Source organism: Cannabis sativa, chromosome 8 (assembly GCF_029168945.1).
Source record: "Cannabis sativa cultivar Pink pepper isolate KNU-18-1 chromosome 8, ASM2916894v1, whole genome shotgun sequence".
Lineage (NCBI taxonomy): Eukaryota > Viridiplantae > Streptophyta > Magnoliopsida > Rosales > Cannabaceae > Cannabis > Cannabis sativa.
In genome coordinates, this window is record NC_083608.1 from 15,903,551 (window position 1) to 15,925,295 (window position 21,745).

Genomic DNA, 21,745 nt, shown 5'->3' on the forward strand with positions numbered 1-21,745 from the left:
ATAGGTATAATAGTGGTATATAATTTTATTAGCATAATAAAAATATTTTAATGTATGTATATAATTTTATTGCCATGCTACATATATTTAATTATTATTTTTATATTTTTTGATTGTATAATTATTTATTTTAAATAATATTTAATTTAGTTTTTATTTTATTATATACAATGGTCATGGTATATATATTTTAATTGTGGTATATAATTTGATTAGTATAGTATACATGGATATATATATATATATATTAGTAATCTATATTTTTTTTATTATTATTTTTTGTGTATATATTTTGGTGTATGGTATATGTATTTTTTGTTATACGGTATATAATTTTTTTAAATAATATTTAAGTTTAATTTTCTATTGTACTTTTGTTGACATGATATATAATTTTATTAGCATCCTATATATTTTTATTTTTATTTGTTCTTATTATTATATATATTTCTATTGTAAGGTATATACTTTATGTTATATGGTATATAAGTTTTATTGTATGGTATATCATTTTATTTTAGATAATGCATGTTTAGTTTTTATTTTAGTATACATAAATGTGATATATAATTTTCTTAATATGATATATATCATTTTTTTTAATAATATTATATTATTTTGTTTTATTTTTTATTGTAGGTATATACATTTTATTGTATGGTATGTGATTTTTGTTGTCTATAATATATTATTTATTTAATATGATATTTAGTTTCTATTTTATTATATATAAATTAATTTTTTGGTATGTATTCATATTTTAATGGTAGTATATATAATTTTGTTAGCATGATATATATATTTTTTAAGTATTAATTTAGCATTGTTATAATTTCTTTGTACTACGATATATCTAATACTGCTGTATTTATTTAAATGATCTAATATATTTATTTATTTTTGTTACAATATAATAATATGTGATACTAAAAAAATTATGTAACTTAATTTTATTAGGGAAATTTGATTTTCTATACTTAAAAAACCTTAATATTTTATTTTTAAACCAATACATTTCAAACTAAGAAAAATATGACACTTTTATCTAAAACCCAAAAATACCCGTCTCATAACTCAACCCCATCTCTCTCTTCCTCTCTCTGAAATCGAAAAAAAAAAAAAAATCCCCCAGGTCCGATGGTCGGACCACGGGGTTCGACCAATCGGACCCATCGGACCCCATGGTCCGACCATCGGACCCCCCCTCTCTTCCTCTCTCCGAAATCGCAAAAAAAAAAAAAAAAAAAAAAAAACATACTGGTCCGATGGTCGGACGATGGTCGGACCTGTATGTTTTTTTTTTGTTTTTTTGTTTTTTGCGATTGCAGAGAGAGGAAAAGAGAGTGGGGCTGAGGGGGTGCGAAGTTTGGGTGGTCCGAGAGAGGGGGGCTGGGTCGAGGGTGTTGGTGCGGGTGGTCGGAGGTGGTGGTGAGGGTCGGAGGTGGTGGTGAGGGTGGGCGGTTGTGAGAGAGAGAGAGAGAGAGAGAGATGATGCAGAGAGAGTTTGAGGGAAAGAGAGAGAATGGGTTTGAATTGTGAGGGGGTATTTTTGGGGTTTTAATAAAAATGTCATAGTTTTTTTATTTTGAAAAGTTTTGGTTTAATAATAAAATTTTTTAATTTTTTAAGTATGTAAAATCAAATTTCCCTTTTATTATTACATATATTTTTTTAAAAAAATATGTGATAAATATATTTTTATAATTTTTATTAGCTAATTTATTAAATTTGGCTATTTTCTTAATTTTTTTAAAAAGTGGACATTTACTAAACTTAGTTACCAAATTTATAATCATTTTGCATCTCAACCCTAAAAGAAATAAAACCTAACAAAATAAGCATAATTATATAATGATAAAAGAAACAGAACCTAACAAAAGTGGCATAACGGAACCTAACAGAAAAGGTAGGATCATGTAGTATCAAAAGTTCAATAATACATTTCTAGTTGGTTGGAGTTAACCGACTCAATCTTCTACCATTTCTCCTCAGAATTTAAAAGCCACCTTTTCCATTGTGCCTCAAATCTATAGTAGCAAAGCAACACACAAACTAGGTTTAGGTGACCACCAAAGTCACCTAGTCCAAGGTTCCCTTTACTTGTCAACAAGCTTTGTTTTGTTTCCTCATAGCTCAAAAATTTCAGATTTCAGTTGTTACATACACATCGATTTGCCAAACTTTAAAAGTCATGTTTCAAAAGCTTCTTATAAAAGTCTGTTATTACATATTTATGAAGTAGAACTAGAGAAATGATACCTCACTCAAATATGGGCTCTGATGAGTTCTACTAACTCTATTCATTCAATCGAATCTAAGGGCACAAGTAATTCAAAAATTACCCTATTGTACAGATTCAGAATAGTCAGAAATATGTGATAATAGACAAGATAAAATCATACAATCCCAAGCCAAAATGCTGATCTTAGTACCTAAGCATTTGTGTTATTCTCAGAGACTGAAACCATCGTCTGGACCGGAGGAGCAGTAACAACGGCAAGGTTAAGATCAGGAGTACTGGAACCAGCTCTTTCTCGAATCTCCCTATATTCTTGACAATTAGCACACAGATGGCAAAAAAGATGAGTGACATAGTCTCCGCACGGCGCTTCCTGCATAATGTAGCAACAACACAATAATGCAAAATCTTTATCAACAACATACCAATTCAAAGGCCTTACTATATCTCAGTCCTGTGCTAGTCACATAACACCGAACGAAACCAAAACTAAGGAAGAACCTCTAAAATATTAAAAGACATACCTGTAGATTATACTTTGATCTTAAAGCCCTGCGGTAGCCACATGCATAACACGCAACAAAGCACACAGGCAAACCCAACAGAAGGCCATCAGTCAATAGGCAGCAGACAGTACTAGCAAGTCCCCACAATATAAAATGGGTTGTGCATGATCCAATTAAAGTTCCAGAGCCCAGAAATTCAGCATTTTTTCCGAAAAGAAAGCATGGACAAAAAAGGCCTATACAGCCTGTGCAAAAAGAAATCCAAATTGAACAGTCATAAGTTTTACATGAAGGAAGAAAAATGATTCACAAAATCCCAACGTAGTGATACGCAAATGAAAATATTTACAAAGAATGAAACGGTAGAAAAACAGAACAGAATGTTCTCATCACACAACAACCAAAAAGATAAAACAGCAAAAGGCAAAAACACCTAAAAAACAAAGGGATCTAACCTCAAAAAACAAAAGAAACTGAAACATAAGGATTGAATAGAAGGAACTAGGGAGGCCCTAAATTTTTTCTCGGCCAAACAGCAGCAAAGCTACTTAGAACATCATTTATTCTTTAAAAGCTTCAAAATATTCCAAAGCATCCTAAAAACTATTCCATTTTATTCAAATCATATTCTTATTTTCTTCCTTCAAAAAAAAAATCATATTCTTATTTTCTAATATCACACAAAATTTCACACTACAAAGCAACCGAAACTTATTTCTCATAACATCAATAACCAGATATGTGAAGATTAGGCCTGAAGGCAAAGAGGGAGGATGATTCTAAAACAAGTCATTTACAATTTTGTACAGGAGGAGCTAACTATGAGTTTTAGAGTGTTCATGAGGTAGGTATATCCAGAATAGAGGAATTTAAGTAAAGAAAAATACGACCAAACCAACATATGCAACGAGCTTCACCCTATCCCATAAATCATCATCACCTATCTTTAAATCCTCAAAATTCTTCTGATCATCTCCAACCATGTGACCATAATGGCCTAAAAATGCCTAAAACTGCCACATTCCCAATTATTTCTTGTTTTCTCTAAAACCCGACCATATACACTTAAATGAAAGATACTCAACAACTTTAGGAATCCCCAGCTCCTTGAGCAATCTATACCACATTATAAGAGAGTATCAGCAATGGAGAAGGATACGGCCTACACTTCCCATACTGTCTTTGGATAGAATACACAATTTAGATGATATGGATAAAAATAGGTGCCTTTTATGAGAAATATCACAAGTGCTCATCTTTGCTTGCGCAGGCAGTCAAGCAAAAACCTGAATCATTATAGACAAATAATGGCTTTCTAAATACATTTGAAAAGAATGGAATGACCATAAGTGGAAACACTAATAAGGTTTTGAATCTCAAGTAGAGCTGTACACTCTCTTATTCTCAACAGAAACCCACTCTATTTCAAAATGCCTACAAACTAGCCATGAACTCTCCAAGTTCTAAGGAGTTAACTAAGTAAAGCCTTTCAAACCATTCTATATGCACTGTGCACTAACCATTTTTAAAGCTTGTAAAGCTGAAAACACAAGCAAAAACAAAGGGAGAAAAAGGTTTTCCTTTCTCTATTCACAAGAGGCACCTTCATAATTTTCCCTCTGATAAATCAAGGTGACAAGGCAAAAAGTAGCATACAGCTCTGCATATCATCGCAACATGCACAGATTCCAGAAGACCATTGTAATGACCCCTCAATGATAGGGTTATGCAAGGCAGGATCTATATCTTGTGAAACAACATCTGCTTCGGAATCTGACTGCCCCAGAGGAACATAAGAGGGTGGCACATAACTTTCTTGGTTTTTCATCTACTCCTTATTTTCTTCCAAGCTGTAACACTAGCTTCTTTCTACAAAATCAAATAGAGTGCATAGTAAATCAATATGCAAACAGACCATTCAGTAAACTCAGAACTAAAACTAAGAAGAACAATTACTAACACGAAAAGAATACTTCAAAGTATTGTGGCCACAATAACATACATCTATGCACATGAATGCAGACTTCAAAGCAAAACCAAGGAAGATAATATGACCAGAAAACATAAATGCATGCACATATGGACTCGTAAGGCATATAAATATATATATATTCATATACTCAATCAAAACATCTTTGTTTTGTAAACTCATTATCTTCATTTCGCAACAATATTGTTTAGACTATAAATGCTTTTTAAATAACTTAGAATATGCAACCTGTAAAAATTTGACATCCAACTTTTTAGCAGCTCAAGATATTATTGGAATATCTCAAGAATCAACATGAAAGCCATTACAAGACAGATCACAATCAACAGTATTCAAACGAAAATTCATATTTACAATCAAATTTTGCTTCTAAAATCATATTTCACAAAAATTAACCGAGCATAATTTAACTGTCACATTAAACAACATCAATAATTAAATCTTTAGTTTAAGATTTCTTGTTCAATCAATGTATATAATATAAGAGCACAAAAATTTCAACAAAACAATACAGAGAGTAAATAAAAACACGCGCGCACATATATACATTTACATATTGATTTGCATTTTCCAGTAATTTATCTACACTCATTCAGAAATTTCAAACACATCAAAAAGATTTTATAATATAATTGAAAAAATAAAAATAAAAAAAGTAACTTACTCTGCCAGTTGGGGAGCTGCGGTCCTGTCGAGGCGATGGAGTGAGGAGGGGTTCATGGACTCACGGAGAAGAGCGGAAGCTGAGAGAGAGAAACCCTAATTAGGAGATGTAATCAAGAATTTCAGAAATGGTGAAGAGAAGAAAGATGAAGATGGAAAATACTGACCTAGCGAAGGAAGATAGGTTGGTTCTTCCGAAATGGTCTGAGCTGATGCTCTTAATTTTTTTTTCTTTCTACAATAATTATGGTTGAACTAACTACTAACAGTAACAACCATCTAAATTCTAATCCTATATCATAATTATGGTCTCAGAATTTGTTACTTTAATATTTTTATAATCTTCTACGTTTTTTTTTTTTTTTTGATTTAAGCGTTTATATATTACAACGTGTTTTACCTGGGACTCGAACCCAGGACCTCCAAGACTCACACACCCACCTATGGCCACTTGAGCTAGCCTCAAGTGGTTAAAATTTTAGAGATACAAAAAGTTTAGCATCCTAAAAATAAAGTTTATACAGTATATTACACATAATATTCTTTTATTTTACACATATATTAAAATTTTTTAAATTTTTAAAAATTTTACAAAATATCATAAATAACTAAATCGCCAAAATTAATCATATATCATATGCATTGGAAATAAGTTCTTTTTTTAAATCAAGGAAAAAAAAAGTCTTTGGTAATAAGTTTCGTCCAAACAATTGTGACATGTACCAAATGCGACTAAAAATTATTTTAAGTCATTAAAAATTCTGTAGAATTATTAAATTATGGCTAGATCTTAATTTGATGAAAGTAATAAAAATATATATATTTACATAAATAATAAAATGATTTTATAAAATACAAATATGACTAAAAATTACTAATTTAATTTATTTAGTATTTTTCTAATCTTATTTTTGTTTACTTGAATTTTTATGTCCTAAGAGCACTTTTATCGATTTCTCTATTTTATTTTTTAAAATGTCTCACTAATTTAGATTTTTCATTTATACTTTTATAATTAACTCTTTATTCATTGATAAAAAGAAAAATAACATAACTTCAAAATGAAATTAGCATAACGTCAAAATAAAAATAACTTTTAAAAAATAAAAATAACATAACTTCAAAATGAAAATAACTTTTATAAAAAAAATAACTAAAAGAACATAAAAGTAAAGAGAAAAAAATGAAAAGTAAACATGGCAATTCCCCAGAGTTTTTTATTTTACTTTATTCATTTATATTTCTCTATACATCATATTTTCTATATTTCTCTCAAAAAATCATACCTTTATAATACATAGACAATAAAATGTTAATATATATTATATCCTAAATATTTAATTAAAAACTCAAAAGTACCCTATAAAAATAATAAAATATTATAGTACTAAAACCTAAAAGTTTTTTGTAGCTACACAATATTCATTAGTTAAATTTTTTAGTGAAAATAGTTCATTTATTGTATGTACTACTACTTTGATACTTTTTTTTAGCTCTTAGATATATTTTTAGCTTTGTAGCTATTAGATCATTTTTAATACAAAATGTAAAATTTGTGTTAAGTTTGCCACAAAAATTAAATTTGTGTTTACTCCACTATTTAAATTGTGCTCCAATATAAAAAAGAAATAAAAATTTTAATAACTTGGACTAATCAAGGATTGCCACGTGGCAATTTACTTACCATTTATCAGTCAGGTACTGATAGAAGTTTCAGAATTATAACTTATATAAAAATTAAATTTAAGTATTTATTTACAATTGAAAGTTAAATTTAAATATTTATACTGCAAATTACTCCTATTTTAATAATAAAAAAAAGACTTATAATTTTATATCCAACTTGTTTTTTTTCCTATTGGAAAATTATTTATTTATTCAATTATTAATTTTTTATTTTTATATGTATATTTTAAATGAATGCTATCCTATCCAAATGTTAAATAGAATCGATACCCAAACGTGACCAAAATTAAGAAAAGTTGAATAATACATATCATCTTTCAACATCACTTGACCAACCAACCACTCCAATCAAAATTAGATTGGTCGGTACCTTATCCCACCATTGTAAAGAGATTGAGTCATGATGTCAAATTCAATTTGAAGAATATATAATATTTTTTCCATAAATAAATAAACATTGTGGAAGTGAAGGTGCTTTATTTATTTATTTATTTTTCTTAAAAAAAAAAAAACTTTAGAAGTACTAAATAAAAAGTGTGTTAATCTGAATCACCCATAGTTTGATGACCATATGAAGAAAACTCAATGGTGTACGATTTAAACACCAAAAATAAAAAAGTACAAACTAGACATTTGATTCGTTCATGCACATATTTTGCTTTAACTTCTCTTCTAAGCAAGGCAAGAGATAGTAGTTATTGTAAGGGTGGTGGTTTATTAATTATTACAACAATTTTAATAATGCCATCATTTTACACTGTTACTGAAGATTAAAAGTAAATTTAAGTTCCATAACATTATTCTATCAGGGAAAAACATTCTAAACAACTTTCCCAGCCTTTTTCCTCATTTTAGTTCTGGGAAGTACCAAAATCCCACCTAAAAGCTTTTGGTTTTTAATAAATGTTGTGTGCAGGGAGCTTAGAAACTAGCCTCTTCAGTCGAGGGTCGCCTTAGGAAGTATCTCAAGCTGTTAGCAAGAACCTGTCAAAAGTGTCAAAACGGGGTTAATTTGTTGAATCCAAATGATTTAAACTGATAAGTAATTAAACACTATTACTAATTAATAATTATACCTGTTGGAGTGGCTTTATTAAGGCCTTGTCCCTGTAGCTAACATGAAAAGATGCCTTTGCCAACAATCCCTGCATCAAGTGAAAAACAGTTTAGGAAATGAAAATTAAGAGTGGTAAAACATAGAATAATCTGAGCTGCATAGAAAGACGAGGACAGAACCTCAGTGTCGAATTCTCCAGATTCAACGGAAACATTGATGTCAGTTATTATCCTTACAAGGTCCACCAGTAGACCGGGCCGATCAGCTGTCTCCACGTAAAGCAAACTGCAGAGATACCGACGTTATATTATAAGAAGCGATATCGGTGTATTATGATTTAGAAATAAGATTACACCCATTATTGATGTCTTGTGAAACGGTGTAGGGTTGCAAGAGCCCCCATCATACCAATAAAAGGATTGGGAAAGACTACCTTCGTTTTGGGCCGTCATCTCTGATGCTTATGTGAGTTGCTATGTCCACATCAATCTGAGGAATTACAAGGTGTTAATTAGAGTATAGACAATAATAGAACATAATCATGCTCCTTTCAGCAATTGATATATACATCCATATTATCGCTTGTGAAATATTATCAAACAAGATGAAATATTCTGCTACAATTTGTAGACAAACAAGATTTAATGCATTACACTTGAAGAATACAAAAGGAATAGGATTTTTTTCGTAAATTGATGGAAAAACAACGTATATTTCTACAAATCAATGTGATAGATAACAACATGTCTAGCTTGAACAGTTGAATTTATACGAAAGTGTTGTGATTTGAGCTCGTAAATACATATGAACACACAACATTACCAAACAAAAACACGATAGGCAGAAGTGTAAACATAAAATCAAATCTCAGTCCACAAAAAGTCTCAGGTCGACTACTTAAACTTTCAAAGAAAATGATTCTGTAAAAGAGATAATCCACTATCGAAGATGATAATAGGTTTTAAATGGAAAATTAGAAGTCCAAAAACCTGTTCTTTAGGTGGCTCAACCCCAAATGCCGTTCCCATTGCTAACTGGGAACTTGATTCCTGGTTCACCAACTCAATCCAATGAGAAAGCTTACAAAAAAAAAAAATATTCCTGGTGGAGGTTCTCAATTAAATATGATCTGAGGATCAAGAGTTAAAAACAAATACCGGGTGATACTGAATTAGATTGTTTATAATGGTCAAACGAATCGCCTCAAGTATCTCAGGATCGTCTACTTTTCTACCAGTATCACTGCAAACAAGCTCCACCACCAAGTCAATCAAATCCAAGAACCGCTATTACAGTAAAGAAGCGCATAAAAGTGCAATGAAATAAGGTCTTCCCATTTTAACTAGCAAACTAACTCTGAAGTTATTCTCCTTATAATCATCAATGAATATCAGTAGGTGAAGCAAAACAGCTACAATTCAACTATGAAAAGTAGGTAAATCAACCTTGTAAAGAAAACAAGCATAGGAAAGATATTCAAAAATCGATATTTAAATTTCCATAGAAGCACAAGAAACCTTTAACTTTTCAAGGGAGTGTTGAATGAAAGAAACAATTAACAACTCACAGTGCAGACAAATAAGAATAAACGTAAAAATTTCATATCAAAGAATAACATTAAATTAAAAGATAAAAAAAAAAAAAAACACCATTAAAAGTATGAAGTGTCACTCACGCTTTTGTTATGGCAAACAAATTGTGTTTCCCCGAAGAATCCAGAAAGACATTGGCTTTGGCAACATTCAAGCCAAGATTTTTGAGTGCACTCATCTGCAACCCATTTGTGGACAACAGTACTATATTAGAACTTGCTAATAATGAATACATTACCAAAAAGGGGTAAAAGAAAAGATTTTCACAGCATCCAATTACAAAAGAGAATATCCATAATGGAGGAAAGTATTGGAAACAAAAGAAAGAGGTAAAGTAATGTGTTTTATACAGTATCAAGAAGCGCCCCAAGCCGATCACCAAAGGTTATCTCCACCACAGTTGCATCAGGATCAGAGTCTTGATCAATTATAACTTTGGGGATTGGAATTGTATCAGTGTCACTATTTCCATCCTGTTTTCAATGTAAACCAACCAACCAAGCATACAAACAGCCATAAAGACAGTAAGTTTGACCCAATCACTCTCAAAGATGATTAGCAAAAATGACTAGTAACATAATTAGAGTTGAGAACTACCTCAAGAGCTGCAGAAGATGATGCTCTTGGAACAAATATTGTTGATGAAGATAAATGTCTGTGAAAGATGACAAATAACTTAAACCAAAAAGAATGGCATCAATAGGACTTCAAATCAGTAAAACTACTTTTTTTTTTCTTAACAGAATGTACTCATAGCCGTATTAGATTTTTCACATTTTCTCAACACCAACAAATCATGGCTCTGGTCAGATTTTGGAGCTAGTAGTAAATTAACATCATTTACCAAAGATTTACTTAATTTCATCACAGATTTACTTATGAATTCATCATAAACACTAAAGTACTATACAATAAAAGGGCAATCATATAAAATACAATAAGAAACTATATATAGTTAAGATAATTAACTATATAATATCAAAATCATCCACCACCTTTAAGATTAATGAATTAAGCTTAAGAACCTATTGATATTTTGACAACCACAAGAAACAGACCAAACAGGAAATAATTTAAATGGAAAAGAACCCAAATCAGCAAACTAAAGTCAGAACAAATTCAATGAAACCCTTTTCCACAAACACAAGAAAGAACAATAATTTATGTTTTTTTTTTTACAAAATCAACACAACAACATATTATATTAGCATACCTCTTCTTAGGAATAATGTAGTAGTGATTAGTACCAAACCCCTTCGCCAGAGCCCCAGTTGAGAGGGGAATAGTAAAGTTCCTGGAACTACAACTGTTATTGAAGTGAACCCCAAGACCCAAAGAAGGCAAAGCCGCCGCCATTTTTTTTTTTTATTTTTTTGCTTCTTCAAATAATGTTAATGGAAAAGAATTGAATCAAAGAGAGAGAAAGAGAGAGAAGAAGAAACTAAAGATAAGCCATGTTAGAGAAGATGAAAAATCATATAATAGAGAAATGGGAACGTGGAGTGTGGATGGCGCGAGTGATGATGGGTTGGATAGGCTTGAGCCTTGAAATATCCGCCATGAGTAAGATCCATGGATGAGATTTATATAGCGAGAAACCAAAATAAGCTAAGTAGATCATTTTATCTGTTTTCTCCCACTTCTCTACAAACTCTGTCCTTTCAATTGTTTTTCCCCAATTTATTTATTTTACAGTTTTTATTTTTATTACCGTTTCTTTAGGTAAAGCCATCTAATTTCTATTTGGAGTGTTTGCCGGTTAAATCTTCTTAATTATTATTTTATTTGTATTTAAACTCAAATTTTAAAAGTAAAATTCTTTAAACTATTAAATTGGTAGTGTTATTTATTTTCTATCATTAGATGCTACCATTCATTTTAAGGTGACACTTAATTGAATGACACCTTAAATTTACTATCAGTAGTTTGGACAATTTTACCGTTAAAATTTGAGTTTAAAAAATTAAATACAAATAAAGTCACAATTAAGAAGAATTTAGCAGCAAATTCAAACAAAATAAAACTACAATTTTTTTTTTTAAGAAAAGGTTTGTTTTATAGCATTTTTTTTTTTTAAAGAAGCTTTTCATTAATTGAAGCAATTTTTTTGGTAGCTTGTTTTTTATGGAAATTTTTGTGATGGTTGAAGTTCAGTGTAGTGTAATGTATATTTTCCAAAATAAAAAATAAATAAGAAAAGAAGTTGGAGTAATATACCTCGAAAAATATTTGTCTTTTTCCTTATAAATAACCTAATAATTGAAAAAATGGTAAGAAATCCTTACCTAATTCTATGATTTTTTTTTTCAATTTTATTTTCTTTCCTTGTAATATAATGTATCATGTTATTTGATGACTATATAGTATACATATGCATTTTTGAACACCACCACTAAAAAGAGTACTCAAACCACTACCTTCTTATATATGAAACTAATGTTCATAGTACTTTTCTAACCCAAAATACAATTCTCATTTCTTAGGCTTATATATAAAGTAAAGGGAATTTTGAAAGATACTTTTCTTTTTTTTTAACAGTTTAAAATTTTTATTTATAAAAATACGTTTATAAAATTTTAAAATTTTAAAAATTTATTTTGTTTAAACTCACGATAACTATAAATAAACTATAAAAGAACAAAAAATAAATAAAAAAAACAACTGCATAACAATTATAATACAACTATAAATAAATTAGAAAACAAAAAAAAATATTTTATTATTTTTATTGAAACGGTATTTTTATAAATAAAAAAATTGAAAGAATAAATATAAATTTTTTTTATAATTTTTTCTAAAATAAACACTACTCGTTCCCATAAAAACAAAAATATTGTATGCTAAAACTGAAAAAAAATGTAAAGTTGTAATATGCCATCTTTGTGCTTGGTTTATTCTGAAAGGAAAGGACCATCTTTCCATAAAGGGCATTTTCGTCATTTGAAGCACGAATTATTATAATTTAAATAATAATAATAATAATAATGAAAATGTTATCTCATAGTCATGACCAACTGCACCTGCATTGGCCACACAAATAATGGCGACGCGTTTGGTTAAGAATTCATATTCGTAACTCCAACTTGTGAACCCCACACCCTCATGTCACGTGCACAGTTCACGTGCCCTTTTTCTGCTTTTTTTTTTAGAAAAAATTAATTAGGGTAAATAGCGGCATAAGTATTCAAAGTTTTATATTTGTAAGCGCCATAAACTCAATGTTTATTTTTAGCGGCATAAGTACCTAATGTTTGTAAAACTGTAATTTTCTTCCAGTTTCGTCAGTATAGACTCTGTTTTGAATTTATTAAAAGAACATTTGAAAGTAACTAATACTACATTTTTCTATCTAGACCCAATAATCAAGAATTTAAGCTTTATATGTGACAATAACAGAGTCTGTACTAACAAAAATTGATATTATAAGAAATTTACGTGCCTAAAAGAAAATCATAATAATAACAACAAAGGAGAGACTATCCTAACATAGAACTTCCTTATTATTATTATTAGGCTAATTAGTAATTTTTTTCCCGAACTTTGACATGTATTAAATCGTGCCGCCTGAACTTTTTTTGTCGTTAAAAATTCCTCCCAAACTATTGAAATTGTTAAATTTAAGAACTTTTGTCTAATTTTAGTAAAAAAATTCTAACATGGGTGAAAGTTCAAGGGGCATAGTTTAGTACAAATCAAAATTTGAGGGGCATGATTTGGTAGATATCAAAGTTTGGGGAGCATGGTTTAGTACATAAACAATCACTGAAACAGTAAAATTGAATGAAATTAGACAAAAGTCCTTAAATTTAACAATCTCAATAGGTCATGGGGAATTTCTAATGACCAAAAAAATTCAGGGACACGATTTAGTACATGTCAAAGTTCGAGGGGAAAAATTACTAATTAACTTTATTATTATTTTCTTTTTCTTTTTCTAATTGCTTTTTATTATAGCAAACAAATAACAAATTACATTTAATGTATTTTTTATAAGAGCATTACTATTAAGTATTAGAGGTGCCTAATGCTTTTCATAAGTGAAGCTTCAAGATTGGTCAGTAATATTATTCTTTAAAAATTATTTTCTTGAATTATATGAAACTTAATACTTAATTACATCAATAATAGTATAATAGTATGACACTAAAAAAAATACTAAAAATTAATTATATATTTCAACAATTATCTTTATATTCACATAAAGCAACCAAAAAAAAAAAAAAACTCATAGAAGATTAAAAATGAGTAGATATTATATTTATAGGACTCTATATTTTATTATAAAAGACAAGATAGTATTAGGGTAAATCATTAAATAGAAATTAAAAGTGGGACTCACTAATAACTAATAATGTCTCATATAAATATTTTGTAGAGAGTTTGGACCACATCTATTCTAATACTCGAAACAATTAATTAAGAAAACCACATCCTCACCAGTGCCGTTTTGTTTTAGAATTTTTATCTTATTATTAGTCCCAGGATTACTGCTAATAATAAAATTGGGAAAGCAAAAATTGTCACGAAAAGTGGATAGGAATGAGCCAAAAAGACTTGAATATAATTAAGGGATTATTTCACAAAAACATAAAAAATAATAAAAAAAAATTACAAAAATACAGTTTCATGGAATTAATATTTAATATTTTTACGATTTTTTTTTATTTTATTTACAAAAAATACGGTCTTTTTATGTTGTAATCTTATTAATTTGCTGTTGATTTTTTGTTTTATATATCTTATTTTTTGTTGTTATTTTTATGTTACTTTTATATAGTTTTCTTGTTAATTTTATATTTTTTTCGTGTTATCTTTTGGAAAACCATAAAAATATTAAAAAAATTCTTTTAATATAAAAATATAATTAATTTACAAAAAGTGGTGCGTTATTTAATTTTTCCTATAATTAAAGTATGTCCAAATTACATTTTCTTTGGGTTTTTCTTTTGTGATTTATCATTCTCTAATATTTATTTTTGACACCTAACCTAGAAGTGATAGAAGAAATAAATTTCTGGTTGGTATATGGCAGGGCCGGCTCACCAAGCCCAGAGGCCCAAAAGATAATATTATTATTTTGTAAAAATATACATATTTTTCAGGTTTTTTCAAACTACTATTTCTTTGAACAAAAACTCATTTTTTAGGGCCCAAATGAGTTATCTATAATTTGATTTGAAGCAGTCTAATTGTGATATCGAAGGTAAATTACCACTTAAGGGTTCTTTCAAAAAAAAAAAAAAAAAAAAAGAAAAAAAACAGAAGAAGAAGAAGAAAAATTTCTGGCATTTGGTGGGCCTTAGAATAAAAAATATATTATCGAGCCCTTATGTAAAAAGGAAATCTTTTAAATAAATTAATATATTTATAAATTCGTGATCATGAACAACTTCATATTTTAGTTATGATTACTAGAATAAGATTATTATTCATGAATATATATACTAGTAAAAAGTTACGTGCGAGGGACGTATATTAAATTTTAGATTAGGTATTTTTCACTTTATCTAAAAGTGATACAATTAATAATTAAAGAAAAAAATATTATTTGTTATTAGGTGAGATTATTATGTATACCTAATAATTTATAATTAAATATTGGATGCAATATATTAATGTTTAAGAAAACTTGATAATTTACACATCTTTTGAAGAGAAGTATAAATCCCTAATTATACTTTATCTTTATTTACATAGTTCTAAAAATATGACTCCAAGCTCCAATAACTTCGGAACTTCCTATATGCTTTTCTTCATTTTAGTTACTCTGTAGTTTGTTTTCTTTATTTTTATTTACTTTGCCTGTAAGAAAAAAAAAATCAGAAATGGGTGTTAAGAAAAATCTAATAAGATTTATATGAACTAAACATAAAAATAAGATGTGACAGTGTTTATACTTACACATATATACTTAGTATATACTTACACATATATACTTGTATTTTTTTTAAAAAAAATATTACAATAAATATTGTCATAATTTAATTAAATAAGCGAAAATAGTATTGAGACTATTAACATTAAATAACTTGAATTAGTTACCAAAAAAATTGGTAAGTATTTATTGGACAGTAACAAATTCACGAGTGGCCATTATATAGCACCTTCTAGTATGGTACTTTCAACAGCCATCGAAGCCATATAAGCATCACACTACCTCAAGCCCAGTATTAATATCAATCAACCAATTTGGCTAGCACATTGGTACTAAAAATCCTATTGAATAAACATAATTAAACTTGTTAGTATATTAAAGTAAATTTTCAAGAGTAATGTAAAATAATAATATTGCAATGATGCAAGTTTATTCCTAATATTTTTTATTTTTTATTTTTTATTTTTATTTTACTTCCTAACTCTTGAAATATTAGTATATTAGGAATATTTAATTGGCTTACATTTTTAAAATATTAGTAAATAAACTTGCATCATTGCAATATTATTATTTTATATTACTCTTGAAAATTTACTTTAATATACTCACAAGTTTAATTATGTTTATTCAATAGGATTTTTAGCATCAATATGCAAGCTAAATTGGTTGATTGATATTAATACTGAGCTTGTGGTACTGTGATGCTTATATGGCTTCGATGGCTGTTGAAAATACCATATGATAATCTAAACTCACACCGCCCACACCGCGAACACTCTTATCATGTGATATGGTATAACTATAATCAGTCTTATTTAATTGGATATATATATACATATATGAAACATTTTTTTAATGGGCATTACTCATTAATAATTATTAAATAAATCAAATTATAAATATTAATTGTAAAAGTATTAAATTATTAAATTTTGATCAAATAATGAATAATAAAAGAAAATTTTTTATTTTTATTTTGCTACTTAATTAAAAAAAATAAAAAATATCTTATTTTAGATTATATCAAAAATATATTTGCACACAAAATATTTAAGTAAAATTGAACTTTTTTTATTTCTCTTTGTTGTCAATTTTTTTCTTAATTGTTTTTTCAGTTAATGGAACAAATCTAGCTCATGTAGTATAAAAATATATTTTTTTAATTAAATAAGAAAATTCAGTTTAAAAACTCAACTTTTTTAAGTAAATAGTATCCATTGAGGAGTATATAATATTCTATTAAAAGTGCATATACATGAGATTTTTATTGTTATTATCGTTATATAGCCGCGGTGAGTGCATATACATGAGATTTTTATTGTTATTATCTTATATAGTGGCTTCGCAGTGATTGAAGCTTGCTGTAGCCATGTGTATAAAAAGTTACGTTTTTGTTTTCTAATTAAGTATGAAAAATGATAACGTGTTGATGATTTCGGTTCTCAGCCAAAAAAAACACTGTTATTTTTTAATAGAATTTTTTTTTAAAAAAAAAGAATCACTTAATAATTTCTCATAAACTAAGAATTCTTTTATATAGGCACATTTTGTATAGAATAGATATAATTATATTTATATAAAATTCTCTTTTCCTGGTTGGTGTTATCACTGTTCAACTTATAATAGTACCTTACTAATCGTGCTGAAATTATAATGATTTAGCATATGTAAATATTGTTTGCAATTATTATAAATACTAATATATAATCATAAGGATAATATTATAATCACAATCACAACTATATATTAATTAACCTGTAAAGAGATGGTTAATAGTCACTAATTATTTTTGAGGAATATGATAGCCTAATGACGACTATAAGTGACACATTAAATAATCCATCATATATAATTATTAATAATTATGAGCCCTTTATTGGGACTAATGGTACTGTGAAAATATGGTTGTTTACACAATCTCTACTTTCTTGTGATTTTCTTGGAAATTCAAAAGGTTTCAACATATGGCTCATGGAGATATTATGTCCAATATTGAACATATGTTTTATTGTAGAATCAATGCTCTAAATAGATGCTTTGATCATCTTGAATATTAATCAGCATTTTTTGTGTTGATTACTGTTGAATGAAATGAAATGCACATGTGTATTAAATTTAACAGGTATATATATCTATATGTGTGATGATAATGATCAAACTGATCAAATGAGACTCAATGAATTTGTATAATAGACAAAAGTAGTAATTCTAGCTAATTTTGAGTATAGCTCCCACTACAATTACAGTTTTTTCAGAAGCCAAAATGACACATTAAACCAACGAAAATTAGTACCTAAAATAGTTCGTAGTGGGGGGATCAGCAATCACACCAAAACAGATTATTATTATTATCATTATTAAAGTCATCATCATCATCATCGTCACTACTCATCAGATCATGACGAGATGGAAAACACCAACGAGATAATCCAAACCACCAACAAGATTAATCATCAACGCAGTAACCAACGGCATCAACCAACCGAACGCAGAGTCAGCCACAGCCACCACCTTCTCCGGATTACCACCGCTACAAACACAAACCTGAGGATCCAACGAAGGCAACTCGTGCTGATCATGAGGATTATTATTATTATTATTATTTGATGAATTATTATTATTATTATGAGGAGGAGGAGGAGGAGGTGGTCTAGCATGTTGCCGTCCGCCACCGCGACGATCAGGGTTATCGGCGCCGCCTTCGCTGGTGGTAGGGGAGGGAAGTACATTGACTTGGAGTTTTTGGCCCATGAGGCAGTGACCTTGGCGACCGCAGACGAAGTACCTGGTTCCTTGCTGGTTCAGTGGGACCACCGTCTCACCGTCGTTGTAGGTTTTGATTGGGTGTGAGACGTTACACGATTCGTAATCCTGTTCCTGCACTTCTATCACATCGTGGGCCCCACTGTAGGAGAACACTGCCATATAATATGCACGCACGCATAACTAATCAATAATAACTAACTCCATTTCTTGCACCAAATATAACAATGTTGCAGGAGAGATTGAAAATTGCATTTCTTTTCTCTTTCTTTCTAAAATTGTATATATATGACCAATAGGAAATAATGAATGTTAAAGAAGGTAATTAAGAAAAACAAATAATGTTAATATATATGAATTGAATTTTTGACATTGCAGATCTGATATATGTGTATATAATGTACGAACCTAGTGAGTCGCCAACATGAAATGGAGTTTCTGCAGTCCAAGCTTGAAGATCTGAAGTAAGATCCCAACCAGAAGAGCCGCCGACTGTGATGTTCGCAGCGAAGACATTACACCTAAAGAAAACCGATCCGATTACAGCCATCATGACAATTACGTTCTTCACACCCCAATCTGTTCTCAAATATCTCTCCATATCGTTCGATCGATCTCTGTACGTAGTCTGTTCTGCATACATACATATATACACCAAAAAGTACATTGAAATTCTTTGATTGATCCAACACTAAAGTATGTACGAATTCACTAATAAAATAACAATGTGTAATATTTACATTTATATATATATACCTGACGATATCCAAAGCTAATAGCTAGATGAAAATGGTTCAATATCGGAGATGATAATGGTGTAGCAGAAACGACCGTACGAAGTAACACCAGTAGAAGATGGTGATATTAGAATGAATGTTTATAGATGAAATGAAATGAATTAATGAGCTATCTCATCACTACACACTTGTGTATATATACACATACAGAGTGAGCGGTTAGGCGCGATAGTATTCTTCTGTCGAAAAGCAATATGTATGAGGCGCGTGCAATTCACAGCTTGAATCGTCTCGTAGTTTCGCATTGGGTCAATCGCGCGCGAGACAACTGCCACCTCAGCTTTAATGGCTTTTTGAGATTCATTTATTTATAGAATGGGCTTCTGGGACTATGAGTATATGCTCGTCTCATCCACTCTAAAGTAAATAGCTTCTTATTATTTTCATACTTTTTTTTCTCTAACAACCAAAAAAAAAAAAAAAGGAAGGTAATCTTAAAATATATGACAATTTTTCTATTATGCCCAAAATACCCTCTGTTTTTTCCTTCACCCCCCTATCACTTCTTCTCTCTTTCCCTCTCTCTTCTTTTCTCTAACCTGCCCGAAGCTACACAGAGGGAAGGTCAAATTTTGCTCCTCTATTCTCATCCTCACTACACTAGCACCACACTGCACAAGGCTCACCACATAATTTCTCTCATTTTTGGACGAGCATCATACACTAACTCATGGGTAATTTTTTTTTTGTTTGAACAATCTTGTTTGTTGTTGTTATATTTAGTTTAGAATGTTATTTTGATGCTTCATTTGTAGATTGTTGCTGTTATTTGGCTGTTTTTTCTGATAAAAAGTTTGCTGCCTGTGAAATCTAGATTTGTTCTGGTTTTCTGCATTTTTTTCGTCGGGCCCGATGCTGGCCCGATGGGGGTCCGATGAGCTGAAAAATTTGATGGCAGGGAAGACGGCCCGATGGGTCCGATGGTCGGACCATGTGGGTCCGATGGTCTGACCCGTTCTGTATTTTTTTTAATTTTTTTGTTATTTTTTGGACCTGGGTCCGATGCTCTCTATGTGGGCCCGATGGGTCCGATGGTCGGACCATGTGGGTCCGATGGTCCGACCCGTTTTGTTTTTTTTTTTTATTTTATTTTTTATTTTTCTGACCTGAGTCCGATGCTCTCTATGTGGGTCTGATGGGTCCGATGGTCGGACCATGTGGGTCCGATGGTCGGACCCTGTGTATTTTTTTAATTTTTAATTTTTTATGGGAAATTTGATTTTTTAATTTTTTTTGGACCCTGGGGCCGATGCTCTCCATATGGGTCCGATGGTCGGACCAATCGGACCCCATCGGACCCGAGTGGTTTTTGGATTTTTTTTGAATTTTTTTTATTTTTTTAAAGGATGGTCCGATGCACCTCCATGGGGTCCGATGGTCGGACCAATCGGACCCTACTGCAAGTTTTTTTTTTTTTTATTTAATTAATTATGATTATTTATTGTTTATTATGTATGCTTAATTTATTTTGTAGTGATTTATTAATATTTGTGTTATTAATTTTTCTTTTATTAATAATTATTATTTTATTATCAATTAATAATTATTTTTTATTATTAATTATTATTTTTTTTATTAATTATTGTTTTGTTATGAATTATTAATTATTGTTTTATTTTTTTAAAATAATAATTGTTTTATATTATGAATTATTATTAATTATTGTTTTATTAATCATTGTTATATTTTTTATGGTTTTAGTAATAATTATTAATTATATTTTATTATTAATTTTTTGTATTTTTTTTATTATTAATTATTGTTTTATTATGAATTATTAATTATAGTTTTATTTTTCATTTTTTTATTAATAATTATTTTATTATTATTTATTAATTATTAATTATTATTTTATTATCAATTAATTATTATTGTTTTGTTATTAATGATTAATTAAGATTTTTTTCGGTGAGATTTTTGTTGTAAATTATAACTGTGTTTTTTTAAATGTTTGTGACAGATTCAACTGTTAATGCGTGTGTTATGTATAATGGTGTTTGGGAGCTTGATGGTAGAGATTGGATTTATAAAGGGAGTGCCGCTTTGACAATTGACATTGATCCGAACCTAAGCTACTCAGGTTTGGTTGATGTTTTGTACGAAGAACTGGATGTTGACAAAGCGGAGTATGACTTGAAATTGGAAGTAAATTACAAGTACAGGAAAGGCTATGAGTATCCTCCTGAAGTTATTCGAAATGATAAGCGTGCAAGGTACTTTTTATCTACACTTGCGAAGAAGCCAGATGAATTTATTCCTTTGTTTGTGACTTTGTTAATGAAGAATGTTTGGGTTGATCCTAGTCCCACACCAAGTTCTGTTAAGGATAATCGTAGCGAGGTTGGGAGTTTTGTTCCAGAAACAAATCCAGAGGTGTTGGTTGCGGATGTATTACCTGAATTAAACACTATGATGCCGAGTGCTGATATTGTAGCACAAATGCCCTTCATTGATGGTTTTTGTGATGGTCCAGACCCTGAATATTATGTTGAGGGCAATGATGGCGTAAGAGACGACGAAGGTACAGAGGCCCCTGTTGCTGTACCTTTGAACTTGACTCCACTATCGTACCAAATA

At 29.6% G+C, this 21,745-nt stretch overlaps 3 protein-coding genes across 6 annotated transcripts; all 3 read right to left on the reverse strand.

Annotated features, from left to right (window-relative positions):
• Positions 1–2,171: 2,171 nt before the first annotated feature.
• Positions 2,172–5,734, reverse strand: LOC115701394 (protein PLANT CADMIUM RESISTANCE 10). Of its 3 annotated transcripts, XM_030629179.2 has the most exons (5): positions 5,566–5,734; positions 5,400–5,478; positions 4,402–4,614; positions 2,764–2,990; positions 2,172–2,612 (listed from the first exon to the last, which is right to left on the reverse strand). In XM_030629179.2, the coding sequence occupies exons 3-5, from the start codon at positions 4,571–4,573 to the stop codon at positions 2,433–2,435; spliced, it is 579 nt and encodes a 192-aa protein (XP_030485039.2). In that variant the 5' UTR covers positions 4,574–4,614; positions 5,400–5,478; positions 5,566–5,734; the 3' UTR covers positions 2,172–2,432. The 3 variants fall into 3 exon arrangements, 2 of the variants coding, with proteins under 2 accessions (XP_030485039.2, XP_060958438.1); XM_061102455.1 differs by lacking the exon at positions 5,566–5,734 and having other exon boundaries at positions 5,400–5,559; XR_009684027.1 differs by lacking the exon at positions 2,172–2,612 and having other exon boundaries at positions 2,853–2,990; positions 4,349–4,614; positions 5,566–5,718.
• A 2,045-nt stretch (positions 5,735–7,779) lies between these two features.
• LOC115699554 (ACT domain-containing protein ACR11) lies at positions 7,780–11,488 on the reverse strand. Its single transcript, XM_030627027.2, has 10 exons — positions 10,947–11,488; positions 10,331–10,388; positions 10,084–10,206; positions 9,817–9,911; positions 9,299–9,383; positions 9,131–9,190; positions 8,575–8,630; positions 8,321–8,426; positions 8,161–8,229; positions 7,780–8,068 (listed from the first exon to the last, which is right to left on the reverse strand). Exons 1-10 carry the CDS (start codon positions 11,087–11,089, stop codon positions 8,006–8,008), a joined length of 858 nt encoding a protein of 285 aa, XP_030482887.2. The 5' UTR covers positions 11,090–11,488; the 3' UTR covers positions 7,780–8,005.
• A 6,287-nt stretch (positions 11,489–17,775) lies between these two features.
• LOC115699149 (blue copper protein-like) lies at positions 17,776–19,469 on the reverse strand. 2 transcript variants are annotated; one of them, XM_061102447.1, is made up of 3 exons: positions 19,128–19,469; positions 18,780–18,999; positions 17,776–18,526 (listed from the first exon to the last, which is right to left on the reverse strand). In XM_061102447.1, exons 2-3 carry the CDS (start codon positions 18,970–18,972, stop codon positions 18,000–18,002), a joined length of 720 nt encoding a protein of 239 aa, XP_060958430.1. In that variant the 5' UTR covers positions 18,973–18,999; positions 19,128–19,469; the 3' UTR covers positions 17,776–17,999. The 2 variants fall into 2 exon arrangements, with proteins under 2 accessions (XP_060958430.1, XP_060958429.1); XM_061102446.1 differs by having other exon boundaries at positions 18,780–19,004; positions 19,128–19,466.
• Between the last annotated feature and the right edge of the window lie 2,276 nt (positions 19,470–21,745).